This window comes from Gymnodraco acuticeps, unplaced genomic scaffold, assembly GCF_902827175.1.
Source record: "Gymnodraco acuticeps unplaced genomic scaffold, fGymAcu1.1, whole genome shotgun sequence".
NCBI lineage: Eukaryota > Metazoa > Chordata > Actinopteri > Perciformes > Bathydraconidae > Gymnodraco > Gymnodraco acuticeps.
The window spans coordinates 914,229-935,311 of record NW_022990940.1 but is presented as its reverse complement, the minus strand read 5'-3'; the positions used below and the strand labels follow the sequence as shown (position 1 = coordinate 935,311).

At 43.4% G+C, this 21,083-nt stretch overlaps 1 protein-coding gene across 1 annotated transcript; it reads right to left on the bottom strand.

Moving 5' to 3' along the window:
- Window positions 1-211: 211 nt before the first annotated feature.
- eif4g1a (eukaryotic translation initiation factor 4 gamma, 1a) lies at window positions 212-19,895 on the bottom strand. Its single transcript, XM_034234480.1, is given in 34 exon segments — window positions 212-1,637; window positions 2,115-2,255; window positions 2,448-2,529; window positions 2,625-2,768; window positions 3,591-3,689; window positions 3,813-3,894; window positions 4,285-4,410; window positions 4,507-4,679; window positions 4,815-4,936; window positions 5,064-5,356; window positions 5,358-5,420; window positions 5,575-5,677; window positions 5,765-5,882; window positions 7,938-8,249; window positions 8,370-8,474; window positions 8,648-8,884; window positions 8,999-9,145; window positions 9,288-9,725; window positions 9,822-9,941; window positions 10,045-10,178; window positions 10,306-10,486; window positions 10,673-10,761; window positions 10,852-12,045; window positions 12,145-12,217; window positions 12,607-12,699; window positions 12,904-13,097; window positions 14,081-14,191; window positions 15,117-15,216; window positions 15,955-16,134; window positions 16,496-16,516; window positions 17,112-17,144; window positions 17,380-17,466; window positions 17,559-17,681; window positions 19,448-19,895. Coding segments are annotated over 33 exon segments (5,652 nt in total). The 5' UTR covers window positions 17,634-17,681; window positions 19,448-19,895; the 3' UTR covers window positions 212-1,455.
- Window positions 19,896-21,083: the final 1,188 nt, after the last annotated feature.

Sequence of the window (21,083 nt, the reverse complement as noted above, 5' to 3'; positions counted from 1 at the left end):
ACTTTAGCTTATATCTTTAGATGTTCTCCTGTCTTTATAATATTGACTGTGCTGCGATCTTCTACCAGTTATTTTTATAATATCACGTCATTACATTTGACTATTTACAGTAAAGAAAGGAAAGGTCATAGATTTGGAGAGTCTCTGTACAACCACACAAACAATAAATCCAAGGTATTGGACACGCTTCAGACAGACTCATGCAAAACTCTTCTCAGCAATAAGTCCTTTATTTGCAATGTTCTGTTACCTCATCTTTCCAGTTTCCGATGCAAAAGAAGCAATTTCTTAAATAAAGAAAGCAAAAAAATATTTACAAAATTCCAATACAACTAATAATCAATGGATTATCTAAAGCACCTCTGCATCCGGATAACTGCGGTTTCTGTTGGAAAAGGTTACACTGCAATTAAATCAGCAATTCATCGCTTCTGAAAAATAAAACTGAAAAAAGAAGTTTTTTATAATTATTATTATATATTTACAGAACGCTCCTGAAATAAGTTTCCACTTGATGTAGAAAAGGCTTTCGGATCATTTCTGTGTTGCTGTTTTTTTTTTTTTTACTTTATATATTTTCATCAAGTCAATTATCTGTAGATTTCAAGTTTTAAGGGTGATTGGGTCATTAGTCCTCTACGACAGCTCAGGTTTAAGTATAGAAGAGGTCAAGATGAGAAGTCAGTCAGTGTGGCTCACCACTGGGGATGGGAGAGGATGGCTTAGAGAAAGCATTAATACCCCCCCCCCCCCCAGTAGTGAAGGTCAAAGATCAACACCGGTCCTCCATGTTTCTGTCCTTTGTAAGTTCATGTTGCGAAACAGGAAGAGAAAATAGACAACCTTTGCTTTAAAAACTCCATCCAACAAATTAAGATTAGTTCATGTACATTTGTCTATCGACGTTTCGTCCACTGTATCATTAATAGAAACACACTTCAGTCATGCTGCACACTCCAGTAAGGGACAAAGACATAAGAGCTGAGTTTGGGTTGAACACACATTATGGCATGACGTTTCAGGGAACCACTACACCACACGCCCTGCTGTTATTCTTAAAGATCAGATAGGATGTTAGGCATTAGAATGATCTAGAACCATAAAAAAGCAGCCTGTTGGTTTGTATTATTGTGAGAAAACAGTTCTGATGTGAGATACTTCACACCTCGTTAACAAGCAATCCTGCTGCATCAGTTTTCAAGTTTATTTGATGAGGACACTTGCTGTGACAAGCAGGTGGGGGGAATAATGAGGAAGCAAGAGAGGGAAGGTAGAGAGAAATGATTGTTTTCTGAGTCCATCCCTCAAAGAAAAGAAAAAATAATAAAGATTTATCCTCATTGAGGATTGATTTGAGTCTGCCTCTATGGCAATAATGTCCATGACTCTCTGCAGCCGCCTGCAGAGCCCCCACGTCGTCGCCAAAGGGGGGCGGCAGCTTTCAGTTCACTCTTTTTATTCTTTGTCAGACTCCTCCTCGGCCTCGCGGAGCCAGGTGAAGAAGGCGGTGACTGATTTTAAGGCCACACCTTTGCCTGTTTGCTCCGCAGGGTCTTTGCTGGTTTCCCATTTGTAGAAGGCCTCCTCTTTGATAACGTCCTCGTCGTACAAGGCGTCAAAGAACATCCGCAGCAGGTCTGCAGAGAGAGCACACAGAGGTCAGCCCTGATCTGCCAGTCTTAATGAAAAACTGTTTGCTGCAGAGGATGAAAGCTTACACAAGCCTTCCTGCAGTAAATATAACCTCAGGCTGCGTCTGTGATGCATGTCGGTGTTAACACAACTGTCTGTTAACACCGACTGTACTTTTTGGAGTCTTTTTGCTGTCAAATCTAGACTCTTCCCTCCTATTCATTTCATCCTTTTTAGAAAATGTTTAATTGTGACCCAAACTGTAATTCTCACGAGAGGTGAAAATGATCATAGTAACCATTTATATTAAAATGCATAAAATACAAATGGCACCAGCCTCATAACCACACCGAAAGATGACAGTAAATGAATACAACCGTGAAAAAGCAGTGTGATTATTGAGCCATTTTTGAATAAGGTGAGGATATAATTTAGCGAAGATAAATAACTTCTACATACAGGAGATGAACATCATTACTCACTGGCTGGCTGCTCCATGTGCACCATCAGAGCCTGGAGGGCGTAGAGCGCCTGCAGCTCCTTCTGCTCGTCACACAGGTATCTCTGCAGCAGACTGGCCCTCTGGCCGATCTGCTTAGCATCCACCCGGTACGGGGTGTCACCTGGAACAAGGAGAGACAAACTCTCAATTAAATGTTCTTTAGAGGGCTGCAAAATTAAATCTACAATTAATAAACACAGAACAGCGACACATCAGTAATAGTGAAACAGTTTCAACATGCTGTGATGAGGAGACAATCAGTGATGACCATCAGGTAAAGGTTTAGGATCCGTTATAGCCTAAACACACTTACAGATGATGGCAGACTGACACACTGACGTCATCAAAGCTCGTATGAACTGGTTGGAAGTGGTCAGCTGGTCGTCCAAGTTAGCCTAAAGAAAAAGAATAATATCAGTTCAACAGGGAAAACAATGGCATAAAACAAATAGGATATCTAATGTATAGTAAAACAGGAAGTATGTCCCACCTCGACCCAGTCTCTGACGCGCTGGTTGTTGGCTTTGTCCTGGATGAGTCTGTCCAGCTGTTTGCTGATCTCCTCTCCAGTGAAGAAGTCCTTCTCCTCGTCTTTCTTCTCCTCCGTCTCCTCTCCAATGGTGAACTCCATTTTCTAAATAAAACAGAAATACAGACAATTGAAGATTCTTGTAAGGGATCAACTTGTAAAAACGTACTTTCTACAGCTCTTAAGTGTACAATTCCCATTTTAAAAAGATACCTAAACATTTTCCAGACTCTTGAAACAAAGGTCGTTTGATCTTATTTGTTAAGATTTCACATTTCTAAAAGGTTACAGCATATATCCAGATGAATCCATGTATATTTGTTTTGTTACCTATTCATATTAATTCCAGTTATCATTAAATGGTAAATGGACTGTACTTATATAGCGCTTTATCCAGTCTTTACGACCCCTCAAAGCGCTTTACATACTACATGTCATTCACCCATTCACACCCATTCATACTGAGCGGTACCACTTGCTCTAGGACCTAACATTCACACACATTCACACACCGTTGGCCATGCCATCGGGAGCAACTCAGGGTTAAGTATCTTGCCCAAGGATACATCGACATGTTGACTGCACGGGCTGGGATCGAACCCACAACCTTCTGGTTGAAAGACGACCGCACTCCCTCGCAGCCACAGTCGCCCTCTCATTACTTTTGTTATTCTCTTATAAACGTAAACACCCGAAACACACAAGAGCCTGAGGCTTAGGTGGGTGTGGCATAAGGTCTGCATTTGTTTTATCCTTGATGAAATATCTTTATTTCATCATCACATGTAATCCAGACAAGTATAGGCACATTATAGGTCTGATTTCCACATGATTGTGTAAAGGTATTTTTGAAATATACTCCTGATAAAATGCCTCCAGAAATCTAAACGGGGAGAGGACACAGAATAAATAGTTTGTTCTACAGACCTGCTCGGTGACAAACTCGTCGACGTTGTCGCCCTCGGGCAGGAACTCACTCCACTTCAGATCCCCCTCTGTCCACATGGCCCCTACCTTCTTAGGGGTCTGATGGGGAAAAAACAAACTTCAATCCAGTGTCCAAACTCACTAAGATTAGGAACAACAGGATCTAATGACACAGATGTTAAAGTTTACATTCAAAATGTTCAATATTGATGTGAGACGTACCATTTCTTTGCAGAGCAGCTTGAGGATCTGTATCAGCAGAACGCCGGCCTGGCCCAGAGGCACCAGAGGCTTAGAGATCTCCCTGAACACACCACACACAAACAGAGTTATGCGTTTGATTTGGACTTCACTTATATTTAGTTGTCTTTTTACTACCATTTTCAGGGACACCAGTAACACTCAAGGCAAAAAGGTATGTTGATTTGTGAGTAGATTGAAGTGAAAAAGGGTGAATGATAGACGAGAGTTTAATTGAGAAGCTGACAAAACAAGTGATGTGACTATCAGTTTGTCTTTTTTACTGAATGTGTAAAATCTGATTGTCAGATTGCCTTAGAAATGTTACCTAACATCCCTATTTATTTGAAAAAAACAGTTTGATGACTGTTTATAGGGTATTCAACATTTCAACCAACGTTTTATACCAAGATATTTTGACTTATTTGATTCAATTATTTTTGCTGTAGCCCACCTGAAGAGCTGTCCCATAGGGATGCCTCCCTCATGGAGCACGGGGGTGATGAGTTCAGCCAGGTAGAGCCAGATGTGAGGTATATCTATGGCCATGTCTTCAGCAATCTCCAGGGTCTCTTCTAACCTGCAGTCCCCAAAAACAACACAGCATTTAATCTCACTTCAAACACACATTCTCATCGGTCAAAGAGTAAGTATCAACATCTTTTTCCATGCTCACCCTTTGTAGTACTGCTCCGTGGGCAGTGCGCCGGCCTTTATGAGTTGCTGCAGCAACATGCCCATGTGCTGTCGAGCGATGGTGCTGCGCTCCAGCGTCGACTCCACGCCGCTCCGCACGAACACGTAGAGCAGCGAGGAACAGCCGAGTTCAGTCACGCACTGCAACGCCTCCTGCAGCAGCAAAACAAGACACAAGAGGTTGGCCATTGGAAGCGGTTTGAATACCAAGCATTGCCTGATTATAAGGGTACATTGAGGTCAAATACATTTCGGTGCATGCCAGTTCGCACGGCCTCATGTTCATACCTTCAAGTCATTAATGTGGAGGTATTCTTCGATGATTGCGTTCGACTTCTTCTGCAACTCATCTTCACTCAAGGCAGGTTTTGAAATAGTAGGAGGAGGAGTGGGTGCGCTCTCACGCTTAACTGCAGAGATAAAAGATACAGTAAGGGTTAAATATTATTCCAATCATTGTTTATGCAGCTATCCCTAAAGGACGCCTGTCTATCATATCTATTTCAAATCTTCACTTTAGCTCACTGGGTTGTTCACCTGGGAGCTCTTTGCTTGGGGCCCGGTCTTCACTGCCTCGATCCCGACTGCCTCGATCCCGACTGCCTCGATCCCGACTGCCTCGATCCCGACTGCCTCGATCCCGACTGCCTCGATCCTGACTACCACGATCTCGGCTTCCTCGGTCCCGGTCGTCAGTCATGCTGGCGACGCGCCGCACCGCCTCAGTGGCCGACCGCAGGTCTCCGGTCCTCCCGCCGCGCTCCTGAGACTCTCTGCTGAAGCTCCTCTTGCTGATTTGGTTGCGACTGCTGCTGTCGTCACGACCCCCCCCGTCCCTCGCTGCGATCCGATGGTTCAAAGCGATCCCCGCCACGCTCACGGCTCGAGCTTGACCTAAAACAGGTCAACATTACTCATGAAGTGTCCAAAAACTCTCTGAATAAACAATGACAGTTACTCTGGTAGAAAGTGAAGGATCTAAAAAAGACAAAAGAAAAAAATACAACATTTGTTCCCTTGATGAGACAATATCTGCAGCAGTTAATACCTCTGAGGAGCTCTGCGATCAGAGTCCGTGGCAGACGGCGCGGAGCCAGACTGCTGCAGCGCTGAGAAACGGTTGACGGTGCTGGTAGATTGACGACCAGGCTCTAAAAGTGTTAAAAAAGGACAGATTAACACTCAGCCACTTAAAAAAAGCCTAAAACCACACTGTCTTTTTTAAGTAGGTGTTTTACCCGGCTCTCCGATGGCTGGTTTGGCTCCGGTTCCTCCACTGCTGCCTTTGCCCCAGCTGCCCCACATGCCTTTCCCCCCTGGAGCCAGCAGCTGATTGTTGAAGTCCAGAGAAACAGGCTGAAGGTCAAAACAACATTTAAATTAACAAACCAGTCAAATGCTAGTCTTAAAAGATCAGATTTATCTGAACACAGCTTCGTTCAAAAAGGTTGTAATTGAGAAAGATAACTGTAAAAAGAATTGGGGCAATTTCTTACGCTGCATTCAAAAAACACTCGAGGCCTCAAACAATATATTGGAATTACTGACAGGTGACAAGGCGTTGAGTTCAAGTGAAAACCTGAAACGGGGATTTCAGAGACGAACGTTCTATGACAAATACCTTAAAAAGGCTTATTTTGTTAAAGAAAACTATGACTAAAGATGCTTGTTGACCTTGACTAGAACGAGGCGATGACGAGTTGGCACTGACGTCAAAACTGTAACAATATTAACATGTCATATGGTAAAAAAAACAAGTCACTTAATTGTAGTTTAGAAAATAAAATCAACCAAAATCATAATTTCATTTGACAAGAAAAAAAGGAGACAAAATATTGTCAAAGCAGCAGCTTCATGTCCTCTGCTGTGTCGCCATTTCAGGTCGCTCATATCAGTCAGCATTAGGGCTGAACGATATACCGTGTCATGGCGATAACCGCGGTATGCGCATGCACGGTATTCACACCGCAGGGACGTGCGGTTATATTCATTTAAAAAAAAAAAATGCTAACGCACTTTAGCACAGAATTCAAAATAAAGATACCCTTATTACTTATCGAAATTGCACATACAATAGATCCGATTAAAACTGAGACTCCACAGATTATTTAAGTATAGTATCTAAGCGATCCGATCTCGCAACAGGGGAAGCAAACACAGACATCACAACACGTACCTTTTACGGAGCTTTTACGGGAGATCGTCTCACCGTAGCTGTCAATCTGATCAAAAGACTTGTTCAATGGCATTAAAACGAGAAAGAAAAAACGCGGCTGAATCGGTTGATCCATAGGTTGATAATGTATCTGTGGCTTTGAAGCAATTGTTTATAATCCATAATTCCATTTTTATGTAAAAATCGGAGCACAACAGTTAGCTGCTAATGGTAGCCACCAGAGTGTATGCAGCTTCTGGTTTTGGCTACGCGTCACTCTCACTCCTTATTTGGTAATGTGTGTGTGTTAGACTGCCACATAGCCAAGACTGGAAGCTGCAGCCACTCTACCATTAGCAGCTAACTTTTGCTCTGCGATATTTACATAAAAATGGAATTATGGATTATAAATTAAATCATTTTTTTTATACAGAGACGTTAAAAACCTATGGATTAACCGATTCAACCGCGTTTTTCTTTCTCGTTGTAATGCCATTGAACACGTCTTTTGATCAGATTGACAGCTACGGTGAGACATCTCCCTTAGAAGCTACGTAAAGGTACGTGTTGTGATGTCTGTGTTAGCTTCCCCTGTCCGAGTTCAGATCACTCAGTGATGATACTATATACCTAAATAATCTGTGGAACCACAGCTTTAATCGGATATCTTGTAAGTGCAGCTACGAAAAGTAATAATAAGGGTACTTTTATCTTGAGTTCTGTGCCAAAGTGCGTTAGTATTTTTCGCTCAGGGGTAATTTAGATGCTTTTTATGAGACTTGTGTTTTGTTTTGGTAAAAATGGTTTGTATCGTCAGTTAGCTGAGATTATTTCCGTTAATCTGGTATAACACATTAATAGGTTCTTAAATATCACGATCCCCTGAGACACTGTCGTGAAAAAAAAAGTAAAGTACCCGCCGGGACTTTGGGGTTTAACAGGTTAAAAAAAACGCAATATATACCGCAGGGGGGGGAAAAACCGCGATGTCAGTTTTTTTCAATACCGTGCAGCCCTAGTCAGCATGACTCAGAGTAAATGAGTTAAAGCTACAGGGCAACGGCACGGCGTGGGAGAAAGAAATTACGAAATATTTTGACTAGACTTACTTGACATTATAATATAAAAAAAGGAAAAAGGAGTCAAATGTCAACCGTTTTGACTTCAACTTCACAAATAAAACCAAGATATGATAAAAACAAGGATATTTGACCCAAGACTGACTACAAAAATGCAAACTAACACCTGGACGTTACCTTGGTGATCTTGCTGAGGAGGCTGGTGTCGATGGGTCTGTTCTTGGAGATGGGCACCGAGATCCAGCCCCCTTCCTGAGGCTGGCTGGTCCCGCGGCCCCCCTGTGGGTGAGAGCCTCGGCCCCCCATGTTCCCTCCCATGTCCCTTCTGCCTCCACCACCTCCTCCACCTCCACCCCCTCCTCCTCCTCCTCCTCTGGACATAATCTGCTGGACTTTCATCATTTCCTTTTGCTCCTCCAGCTCTGCCTCCTTGTGGATCTGGTCGATGGTTTTCGGCCCCTGTTCTCCTCTACGCGGCACCCAGTTACTCTGTAGACGTTATAAAACAGTCCCATCATTTTCGGACATCCATGGTTCTTATGAGACTCAGAAGTCTCTCCCTAGATTACTTTTATTGCAATATCCCGCTATGGAAGAATGAATATTTACCCTTCGGAGGTCCAAGACGTCTTGTAACATGAAGCGGATTCTGGATGAAGTCTTTTTCTCTTTGATGATCTTGTCAATCTGGGCGAAATACTGATCCATGCGAGGCTAACAGGGAAAAACAGATTGTATGAGTCATGGCTTTGAAATGTTGAGCTAAGTAGAAATGAATAAGTGATATTTATATAGTTTCCTCAGTTCCTCGAACCCATCACTAACAATCGGGGGCACATTAAAAACGCCGGGGCAGCTGAATGTATAAATGTTTGTGCTTTTCTTACCTTGGCCTTCTCAAAGTCCAGGTCTTTGCCGATGGTGGAGAACAGCCTGCAGAGACACTCCAGAGACTCTTCATCATGATTCTTCAGCAGTTTCACTACGCAGTCGTGCATGATGGCCTCCGTCAGCATCTTCAGCTTGAAGAGCTCTCCGATGAACTTGATGTTACCCATTGAGCGGCGGCGGGCCTGGTCTCTGGCGTTCTGCAGCGCCACTCTCAGGCGCTCTTGCTCCTCTCCCTGGGGCAGAAACAAATGGAAACTGTACTCAGTAATATGATCAGTTGAGTCCGATTAAACAACGAAAACATGTGTTGGTTGAGACCCGTCTCGTTAAAAGATCACATTTCTTACTTCTTTGGCAACCTCCATTTCTTTTTGCTTCCTCTCAAAGATTTCATCGTCATCCTGGTCCTTCTCAAACTCTTTCTGGCAGCGGTTGAGCAGCAGTTTGCGGAAGTTCACTAAAACTCCTGGTTTGTCTGTGGCAGGGACTTTCAACTGAGGGAGAAACACATTATTTAGTATACACTTTACATCTCATTGATAATAATATGGATACAAAAAAGGACAAAAAGGGCATTGTTTTACGTGTCAACATTGGAGGAAATTATAATATCTTCACAAAAATCCCTCGACTTACCCCCATAAGGCAGCGGCACATGTTGGCGTAGGCCACAGAGAAGTTGGGTTCTGAGATGGCCTTCTCAAAGATGAGGTCAATGGTTCCCTTCAGCCTCTCCTCGGTGTCTATCGTCAGATCCTGCACTTGTTTCATCAGGTCCTGAAACTTCTGAGGGGTGAGCTTGTTGAGGATACTGCGCAGACGCTTGAACAGCTCGGCAGTCTTCGCCTGTTCGGGGTCGTCGTCTTCGGCCACCTCTTCGGTGTGGCTCTGTGTGGACTTCTTTACCCCGGGTTTCCAGGCCTTCTCAGCCTTGTTGAGCTGTATGTCTTCCCCGAGGGACAAGCTGGTGAAGATTTTCCTGGTGTCTTTCCTCGGACCCTGCTGGGAGCGGCGTGGCCCGACGTGGCCCGACCCGCCGTGGCCCGACCCGCCCTGGCCCGACCCGCCCGGTGGCTAAAAGGAGGGGTGGGAAAAGATATAGGGAAAAGTTAGAAAATAAACCTTTGTCAACACATATCCATGGGATTTTGAAGAGTCCATTTCACTCACTGGGCCTCGGGGTCCCCCCGTCGGTCTGCTTCCGAGGTTCCCCAAATAAGAGGGGGTAAAATCAGGACCGACATTCATCATGCGAGCTGGGTCAGGAGGCCGCATCGGAGTCTTGTTTGCCTGAAGTTAAAAATAAATGTTAATGTTTAAAGAAGTGGAGGACTGCTTAATTTCCCCTCGAATATTCACTTATTTCTCAAAATGATGTACAAAAGTCCCTTACCTTTTCCAGGACCACGTCACTGATGGTGGGCAGGTTGTCAGGTTTGTTCATACTGGCGGTGATGAACTGGAAGCCCAGAAGGAACACCCGGTCGTACCGCTTCTTGTCTTCTGGGTCTATCGGCTTCCATTGTTCTGAGAGAGATGGAAGAAACATTGTATATATGAATCAACTGTTGCAACACAATTATAAATACATTTGACTGTGCCCCCCTTTCTTTTTTGGTATTGCCAATTCTAGAGCATGTTGGTCACAGCATACCTTCTTTGTACTGGTATTTCGCCTCAGTTGGCTCAGTCTTTGTTTTAGGTTTATCGCTCTGCTTGTCCTCCTTCTCCTCCCAAGTTTCATCCACAACTTCAGCAGGAGGCGCGGGCGGAGCAACAGGTGCCGGGTCGGCCTGAGCGGACGAGGGTTCGGGAGCAGGCTTGGCTTCTTGCTCCTACGACAAACACAAACACCAAGAGATGAGGACGTGTTATAATAACCAAGTTACTTGATGCAGAATTTAGTGTTATAATATGTCCTCAGAAATATTGTTGATACGTCTGAAATTGCGGAGACACTTGAACACTGTGTCCTTTTGCTAATATCGATCTTTCATGTGGTCATCCGGACTGACACTCACCTCTGTGAAGGCGTCCAGGAGGTCTCCGATGGCCTCCTTCTTGTTGAGCTCCTTCATGTTCTTCCTCTTCTTTGGTACGGACGTTGCAGCTTTAAGAAAAGGAGGCAGTGTTGATATTAAAATCTACCACAGACACAAACAACAAATATACACGTGAGCCAGAATAAACTCCACCCTACCTTGCATAGTAGATTCCTCTGTAGGGCAGCTTACAGCGGCAGGAGGGGCATCTTCAATTGTCTCCTTACTCTCCTCCTCTTTCTTCTCCTCCTCCTTTTCTACTTCCTCCTGGGCAGGCATTGCCGTTTTAGCCACAGGTGCGGATTCCTGAGATTGCGACGCTTCAGGCTTGTCAAGGGGTGTAGTGTCTGTTAATGCCACATCATCAGCGAGTTCCTCAGCGTCCTGAGGAAGACCGTTGGAGAGGAGAGGCTCTGCTGCCTCAGCCGGTGTGGGTTCAGGCTCAGAGCTTGGGGCGACGCTCTGAGTCTGAGCAGCAGCAGGTTCAGAGATCGGGGCGACGCTCTGAGTCTGAGCAGCAGCAGCAGGTTCAGAGATCGGGGCGACGCTCTGAGTCTGAGCCGCAGCAGCAGGTTCAGAGATCGGGGCGACGCTCTGAGTCTGAGCAGCAGCAGCAGGTTCAGAGATCGGGGCGACGCTCTGAGTCTGAGCAGCAGCAGGTTCAGAGCTCGGGGCGGTGCTCTGAGTCTGAGCAGCAGCAGGTTCAGAGCTCGGGGCGGCGCTCTGAGTCTGAGTAGCAGCAGGTTCAGAGCTCGGGGCGGCGCTCTGAGTCTGAGCAGCAGCAGGTTCCTCTGCAGAGGGCGGAGGTGAAGAGACCTCTGTTTCTGTCTTTGTAGCCGTCTCTTCTTCTGCTTCTTTTTCGGGGGTAACTGTTGCAGCAAGCTCAACGGCAGGCTCCAACTTAGAGCTGGCCACCTGCTCCTCTTTCTCAGATTTCTTCACCTCCTCCATTTTATTTTCTTCCTTTTCTAGTACCTTCTCAGCAGGAGCTGGGGCAACCTGTGGTTCTTCCTTCCTGACAGGCGCCACTTTTGCTGCTAATGATGCTGAAGGGCTGACAGGAGCGTCTACCGTGTCACTTACTTTAGTATCAACTGTGTTTTCGGCCTCAGCAGGAGCAGCAGTAGGCTCTGCTACTGCTGCTGCAGGGGGGGGGGAGGGAGACGGCAGGTCCTTTTTCAATGGGGGTGGCACTTCAGCGGCGGCTGCAGGGGCTACAGATTGTGCGGCTAACTCAGCAGGCGGTGTCATCTGGTCATCCGATTCCTGTTGGTCTTCCTCCACAGGCTCTGATTCTGCTGTGGCAGGAGGTGGGGGGGTTTCAGCACTCACAGGAGGCTCAGTGTTGTCATCTGGGCAGCAAAATATACAGAATAGTCACAATCTGGAAAATGTGGAATACAGCCATCTTGTATTCGTTATGTAAACCAAAACTGAGGAACTGTACTCACCTATTCTAGTCACTGTAGGAGGCTGTGTAACTTCTCCGTTTGTCTGTGCAGGACTCGATTCTGCTGTGGAAGCCTGCAGTCACAAAACAGTAATAAGGGTTTAAATCTCTGATAAATGAAATGGAAACACAGATTGCAACGTATTTATGAATTACATCCATGCCTTTCACAAGTAATTGTGATGAAATCATTTGTGACCGTTTCAAAGAAGTGATTATTAAGCGCTATGGTCATTTTAAAGACTGCCGTGTGTACTGTGTATTGTATAGTGTTAAAAAAAATAGTTCGGGATTAGATAAGAAAAACAAAAAACCTTAATCCTAGATTAACAGAGCCATGACTCGTTAGTTTTCAAGACAGAATACAACAACAAAAAACATACTTTTTATGACTATATCTTCCCGTTTCAGATCAGAGTTCAAATGAGTCCATAAAGACAGTCTTCTCAAAATGTCTCCTCACCTGTGGGGGGGTCGGTGTGGTGGTGGATCTTCCACCCGACATGATCTCCTCTGTAATATCACGTCCACCCTGGTTGGGGTCTCGTATCCTTATCTATAAAAAGGCAGGATACATATTGGTTAGATTTCTAACATGTAGCCAAAATCAAAGCACAGCCAGTGTGTAACAATGTTGTCGCTACTGATCTATGGCAGCCACCCATCATGGTGAACACTATTGTCATTTACAGGTAAAAGGGAAAGTTCCACATTGGACAGACAATACACTTTTTTGTCCATTCAAATTTTTTTTTTTGACCTCAGACAAGAGGCGCGCTGCCCTTTTGTTGAGACACACTACCGGTTTGCGTTCCCTCTTTGGTGGCCCTTGTGGCGGTGCCTGTGGTTGCTGAGGAGGCGGGGCTTGTTGCTGTTGCTGGGCGGGGTTTATCATGACAGGTGCCGGCTGGACAGCTGGGGAGTACTGTGGCTGCGCTGGATAGTATGCTCCTGCTGTAACAGGTAAATCAAACAATAAGAGTATTAATGAAAAGGAAACCATCCCAAAAGTGTCAGACGCAGCTCCAATCCGGAGTCACAAGAGTTTATTTTCCTGTAGTCTTGAAAAAAAAAGTATTTGCAGTGTACTTTCTGACACTGTTAACCTCATTCATATTTGGAACTTTGAACAGAGAAAACACATCTTGCATCCTGTAGGAAAGAAAACAGGAATCCACAGAGTCTATAAATTGTTCAAGGTCAAAGCAAAAAAAATAACTTTGACATATTATATATAGATATAGGCTTATCTACAGGCTAATTTATGTGTTGTGAAATCAATTGACGCTGCCATTACTCAAAACCCTGGATGTTAAAGCTTGCCTGTGTGAAGTTTAAGGTTCAAACGCACTAGAGTGAAATTGGTTATGACACGCCATTGAAGTAATGACCTTCACATCCAGACTGAAGGTCGGACAGAAGCAGGATGTTAAAGTGCTGTACAGTGAAGGAAAAGAGCCAACATGACTTTGTAGCTCATGAATGTTTAAACAATGAACTTGATTGTTGTACATTTCGGTCCAGCTAGCAAGAAACCTGCTTACTAGCAAGGGTTAGTGTTTTTTTATTCAGCAGATGTTGAAGGATATTGTTAGAGAGAATTATATCAGCACTGCTAACAAAGTGTGGTTTGTAGATTAAAGTATTTTAAGTATAACCTTTATATAATTGTCAGCGAAATTGTTCAATTCACCCCGATTTAACCCTAACGTCACTGACAGTGTGCATTTAGGTGTATTTTCTGGTGGTATGATCACCGGTGAATGTTTTCTTATGTATGCAACCTTTACTTTGTATCCCATTCGAACGCAAACATTCATGTTAGAATAAAGAAAAGTAAAACACATTTAAAAACACGACCAGAGACAGGAAGGGCCACAGAGATTGTTGCCACTAAAGCCTGCTGAACAACACACAAGCACACACACACTACTCACCAGGGTAGCGCTGGGAGGTGAGAGGAGCACCGTGGAGAGAGAGACGGACGTTCTCTCGCCCGCCCCCTCTCCCCCCACCACCCCGCCTCTCCCTCGCAGCAAGAGAGGGCTCTGAACCAACGCAGCAAACGAGAGGAAGGGAGTGAGGGACGGGAGGAAAGAAGGAGAGAGGGCAGGAAGAGACAGATGCAGAATGAGTTAATGAGAGGATCCAGAGGAAGCAGGGTGTTAAAAAGGTCCCATGAAATGAACAAAGCTTTTAACGTGTTCGTAACTTGTGTTTCTGTCTGTATCTTATTGATTTATTGTTTCTGTCAAAAGAGTCTTAAATCAAATCATAATTTTCTCTTCCTGGAAAGTTTTATAATGTGTTCATTTTACACTCAGGGGTGTGTGTAAGCAAAATAATGTGAGGTTTAAGTTTTAACAAGCCAATTCCTCACAGTTTTCTTTAGCAAATAAGATGCTTCAGCAGTAACACAAGATGTGTGTTTGGGGGGATTTAAAAGAAAATGGTTTCATGTCAAATCAAGTTTTATTTATATAGCACATTTATAAACACGTGCAGTAATACTTAAATATTTGCTTGCATCAGGTAGTCTTTGTCCTGAATGCTTTCAGTAATATTTAGTCTTTACATGAAAACCATCCCCCAACAGCATTTCTATTTAGACATGCATCCAGCAAAAGGACACAATTATTGTCTCAAAGCCATTTCATGGAACCTGTAAGGCAGTGTCAGGTGAGACTGCAGATAGAGAGCACACAGGCCAAAGCAGAATCAAGCCAGAGTACATGCAACTGGCACTTCACCACACACAGCTGTGTTTCACCCACAGAGACATTAAACACACCAACCAGCCAAGCAAAACCACCACACACACCCGGCGATACCATATGGGCGAAGAGGCGCGCAAATATATACAGACTTAAACTACATGCTGAAGTTAAATGTGTTTGTCTGGTGTTTTAACTGACAATTGTCGATGTTTATAGTTGTGCTTGGTTGTTGTTGGTCTTGTCCAAAACCCCTTACCATAAGCAGGGTATTCAGCAGGGCTAGTTCCCGGGTAGAAGCCTCCTGTACCGGTGGTCACTGGATACTGCTGAGTAGGAGGCATATATGGGGCCCGGTACTGCAGAGAAACAATAAAAGAGACAGAAATTACAACCACATATTGAATTATTATGCGTCATCTCCACAGAAATGCACTGTATTAACCCAAAAAGAGAAGCCTTTTTTCTAACATCTGTCTTTGGAAGATAAAAAACTAACATTTGTGCAGATTGTCCCCAATTTATTTTGAAACGCAGCTTATACTTCTTTTGCCTACACGTCACATGCTCACACACTTCAGTCAGGCTTTTTGAAGCAGAAAGACTGATTTTCTCTGGCTGTTGATGTTTCAGTCTTTTTAAGTTTACCATTTGACAAACTGTGGCACTCGTAATTCTTTGCTGCTTGACAATCTGTCTCTTGAATGGAAAATTACTTTGAACTCAATTTCCTATGCCAAAAATTATTTTTCTCCATGGCAGTAGGTTTAACGGGGCTTCATTACACTCATTTAGTAGGAGCAGGTAATCCCCTACGATCCTAAGAGAACCTTTACAGTTGTTAACACTTAAATGTCTTAGACGTTCACCCCAATTATTCAAATTGTATTTCTTCATGAGAAAAATACTTCAACTTTGGAGCCAGAACAGTAGGCGTGGGACAACATGTACATTTCATGATGAGATTATTATCCCAGTAATCATTAAGATATACTTAATATCATGTCGGCAGGTTGTTGGGTAGACTAGTTATATGCATGTACTTTGCATGTCATTTGTCAAATGGATACCAAGTAATACTAATAAAGTAAACCAACCTGTCCAGGGGGGATGAAGTATCCCTGAGGGGAGCCAGCAAAAGACAGCTGCTGCTGGGAAATCATCATCATCTGGGAGTTGGGCGGGTAGACGTGAGTGGGTCCGACAGGTCGGGGGCCACTACTCGTCTGCAGCCTTGGAGCACTCGCGGCCATCGCTGGTCGGTTCTGATAGTAACTCTAGAAAACAAATGAGGGAAGATAAAGACTGATGAAGAGTATGTCAGAAGCACAAGCAAACCTGATGCTCCATGTGCTTATTTAGTGTCTTAGCTATTGTGGTCCTAACTCACGTGTTATGAACACACACACATACACAAGCACAACACACAAGCGTTATGCTTGTGTATGTGTTCAGTCACAGACCTAAACTCAGCTGGAAGCACTCACTGTGACTGCCAATATGTGCAGCACGTTCAGGTCTTGAGTTACACTAAGTCTAATTTGAATTACACCGAGTGCTGAATCTCATATCTCATTGCTATACTGAAGTTAGCCCGAGTTAAGAGGGGGGTAGATAGACGAAGGGAAAAGTTGTTACCTGTAATGCTCTGTATCCCCCCTTCAGCCGCGCAACACATGAGCAGAGAGCAAGAGAGGGAGTGAGATTTAAGTGAAAATGAGGACAAGAGACAATGTGAAAGGTTAAGATTACAAGCCGTAAGAATGAAGAGAAAGAGAGGCAGAAACAAAATATTTTATCAGCCATGAATAGTAAGCTCAAACGATGACATGACTGTGTTCAGGTCTGCAGAGAAGTGCGATCCACTCGAGTTATTCGGTCCCAGCTTGAGTGGTTAAAGAATCGCTTTACAGGTTGCAGGCGCATGTGTGCACTGAAGCAATGTGAAAATGCTGCAGGACAGGTACTACAACTAATTATCTTTAATACAAAATGTTAGGGTGCATGATGGATAAACAATAAATAAGGACTTGTTGATATCTAATAAACATTTTTGACCTGGCCAACAACTATTTCCTATAGAAAAATACGCATTGTTAAAATTAGATTTGGAGTTACATGCAACTGGACCTCAGGAAAAGTTATTTCATCTAATAAAACAGTAAAGCTTATATATTCTCCAATATGTGGAGCTGAAAACATGCATTACACCAAGGAGATTGGGGATGTAAGGAAAAGTGCAGGGTGTTAGTACCTGTTGGTGTAAAGTACGGGGGCCTGCAGCAAACTGGGAGGACAGCAGAAGAGAGGAAAGAAGTCAAGATTGACATTCAAGGAGAAACATGGCAAAAGGCCAAAACACACAGAGACTTAGCCAAAGCCTTATAGCAGAAGAAGCCGTGTCAGAAGTCTTAGTGAAAGAGTAGAAGAGGGAGGGTTCCCATACAAGGCAAATTATCACATACTTAAGCCACTGAAATCTAAAACTTTAGCAGTAGGAAAAACACTGATGTGAACAATACCTGTCTTGGTTGCGGTGCAGAGTTCATTTGTTGAGGTGGGGGGGTGGCAAAGACAAGAGAAGGGGGTTGTCCAGGACCGTAGGCGGCCTTGAGAGGAGAGAATACAGGAAAAATGATGTAACCTATCTTTAATATACAAAAAACAGCAACTAGTATTAAACAAAGTCAGTGGCTCTCACCTGTGTCAATCCAGGGGAAGGGGAAGGGTTTGGGACGGAGGTGGGTCCCGCTATAGGCTGTGGTGGTTTGTTCATTTCACGTTCTTTTGTGGTTCTGCATTAGAGTGGCTTTGTGTGGCCAGCCTTATAGAAAAATAGAGGGGAAATAAACGATTAGGCATTAGCACAAAACAAGCATCAAGAGAAAATGACTTTGATTTCAAAGTGGATCTCTACATATGATAACTAGTCATACAGGTTAGACATAACTCAATACTGTATGAAGACATGAACCCTTAGTGTGGCATCATCTTACCAAGCAGGGAGGGTGTGGTCTGTGGGTTTGACTACATAACTCCATCACCTCCCACAATGTTGGTCACTTGGATATTTCATGGCTCATGCTTGCAGTCTTATGAGCACATGAGAGTTAACTTCATCTGTGCATTTATTGCTCAAATCAGATATTGATCGACTCATGTGCTTGTTATAATGTCTACCCAAGTCTGTCGGTTGTTCAAATATAAAATAAGGGACTATGACTGTCAAGCAGCAAAAACAAAATGGGGATTATGTCTTATGGTTGGGAGATCTACTTACAGTACATACCTGCCTGGGACCAAATCACTTGGACTGGTCATGTTTTGAGGGAATTTAAGAAAATGGATACCTCAGGTCAAAGAACGTTTGCTGTGTTAACATTGGTTGTAATGCCCTCTGGGTGTGCTAGCTACATGTGCAAATATCGTTAAGTCGATACCCGTTTAAAATAAATGACTACAGTTTCTCATCAAGAAAAACGACCGTTGAATAGGAGCCAAGACAAAATGGAATAATAAAATATGGTGAATACTACAAGCAGACGTGTCATCCACCTGCTGACACAGGAACTGTCGTTAGCCGCTAGCTAATGCCATGCTTCTTTTTAGACAGGGCATCCATGCACAAAGCTACAAGATGGTTCTGTCAGCAGATATGGCCAACATACTTATGAATCGCTATTTAATGTGACGGGTAGTTAAGGGAACGCTTCCGATTTTCTCTTAGCGAAGTTACAGGATAAAAATACGGTTTACTGGCCTGCTAACCAGGCAGCATTCCCGGCCGAGGCAGGTTAAATCGTTAGCCGGCCAGCATTACGTGTCCCACTGTCAGACATTTCGCTACGTGGCTGGCCGATATGTCCACATTTAACCTTAAACTACAGAGTTCAGTTTGATCATCTTTCTGTGGAGAAGGACAATATGTTGACAACTCAAAACTGGAGCACTGCAGATAAGCCGGTACTAGCCAACATGTTGCAACTCTTGACACCGATTGGTTACAGTTAAGCTAATGTTGGTTAGCGATGTAGCCCAGCCCTGTCCTACGAAGTGTATTTAATTACAGGCCCTGCGAGCTCCTCCAGTCAAATTAAACAGTCAACCTGACATTAAACTTGAGCTAGTGCTAAGCTAACAAGACAAATAACGGCAAGCTTTCAGTCACACCGGTACAGTTGAGGCGTTAGATGTGAAACTATGTGGAAAACCGTCTTAAAACCATGACACGATGAAGGGCTAACTAGCGTCACCTTAGAGAGCCGTCGGTGATAACGGTGAACAGATGAAGATTGGCCACGAGAGCGAGACACCCTGGCTGTCATTTCAGCTAATGTTAGCTAAGCAACTGTAAATAATACCTCCAGACTGAGTACCTAACTAACCTCAAACGATTCAGATACATTTAGTTTGCTCCGTTATCGTGTTCTTGGCAAGATTAGCAGGCTAGCTGTGTCAGTGAGAGGACTGACAGCCGGCAGGGCCTGTTCAACCTACTAGCATTAGCATAGCTAGCCTGTGTGCCTTTGACAAAAATGAAGCCAGGCTTGTACTTCAAGATAGCAACACCAACGTGAGTTTTATTCTTACCAGCAATCAATAGTGAATATGTAGTTAGATGGGAACTCGGGGAATCAGCCTTTGATCAGTCTTCTGTTAATGAAAGTAGTGGTGTTGTAGTTTCCTTGTCCTTTACTCCAAAAGAAAAGTGATGCCCTTCTTGGCTATGGACTTAGCGAGCTAGCTTAGCTGACCGGCAGATGGGGTGAGTGCTACTACTGTCACCTCGGTTTAAATCCCCGGGCGTGCAAAAGTGACAGTGCTCAAAATCAAATAATATAGTACTTTGGGAGTACTATTGACAACTCCGATGGCCCCGAAAAAAGCCTCTGGACTGGAGGTCCATGATCAGGGCGTCGATGGTGACGGATTGCCGGTTAGGTATGTACACAACTGTCGCATCAGGAGGCTCAGAGCGAGGCCATAATGCGATGTTTCTGTCTATGGAGCCGGTGCGCCTCACAGTCGCATGGGCAACTTCCGGGAAAATTTAATTCTGAGGCTGTTTCCTTGGTCATGTGATACAGGATCTCCGATCAATTGTTCAATGCCTCACACAAATGTGATAATCGAGGTTGAATTATTCCGACAGTATATTTAAGTAGTAGGAAATTCCTTCTAAAGAACTTCATTCCACGTGTTAATTTAAAAGTATAAGCATCATAATATACTGAACGTACCAAAAGCATGCAAAATGACCAATGTCTGACTATTATGTTGTTCTACTTATTATAATTAGCATGCATTTGAGTTTTCCTCAAGTTACTGTTGTATAATAGAGTAAATGTTAAAGTATAAACACAGAAGCAGTTGAGGGTGTAGTGTCTGGCTGTTGTGTCCTTGGGCAAGACACTTCATCCTAAATTGCTCCTGTGGGTAATCTGGGTCAACAGTATTGATGTATTACATGTCTGATATGTAATAATGTAAAGCACGTTGAGCACTTGTAAAAGCCCTAAAATAAATGCAATGGGTTATTATTATTTATAAAATAACATAAAATGGAAATTCAAATGTATTTACTATGTTTTCCCCATACTGTTATTGAATAACATGAGTGCTTAAGCATGTCCTTTTTATAGTTAAGTATGATTTAGCCAATGAAATGCCCCATTATGAAAATGTTGTATTCTTTTTTTTAACCTAAGGACAGCTCATTTTTACCTGTGGCTTATGGAAAGGGGATCATTTTCAGTATAACTACTTAAATTATTAACTGATCTTACAATTATTTTCTTAATGAATCACTTTTTCTTTTTCAATATAAAATAGTAACTTTCTTGGAGCTCAATGTTAGCCTTCATATTTAATTCACAGACAGTACATTTTCACATATTTTCAGTTAACCATCACCTTTTTTGAAAAACACCAACTTCCCATGTTCAAGAAGCTGGAACAATTTTCATTCAAGTTAAAAATGACTGAAACTTGGATCAATAGCCCTGTGCTACCTTTCTTGTCTGTCTCTTGCTGTACCAAAATTAAGGCAAAAAGCCCCAAAAACATTTGTGATAAAACATTTTCAGCAGATGTGTTTAAGAATGTGCTCCACTTAAACATAATATTACCTGAAATAATAAATGCCCATTATAACCTGCATGGACAAGATCATTTGTAGAGGGGGCCTGTGTCCAAATGTAAAAGTTGCATATTTCATTAAGTCAAT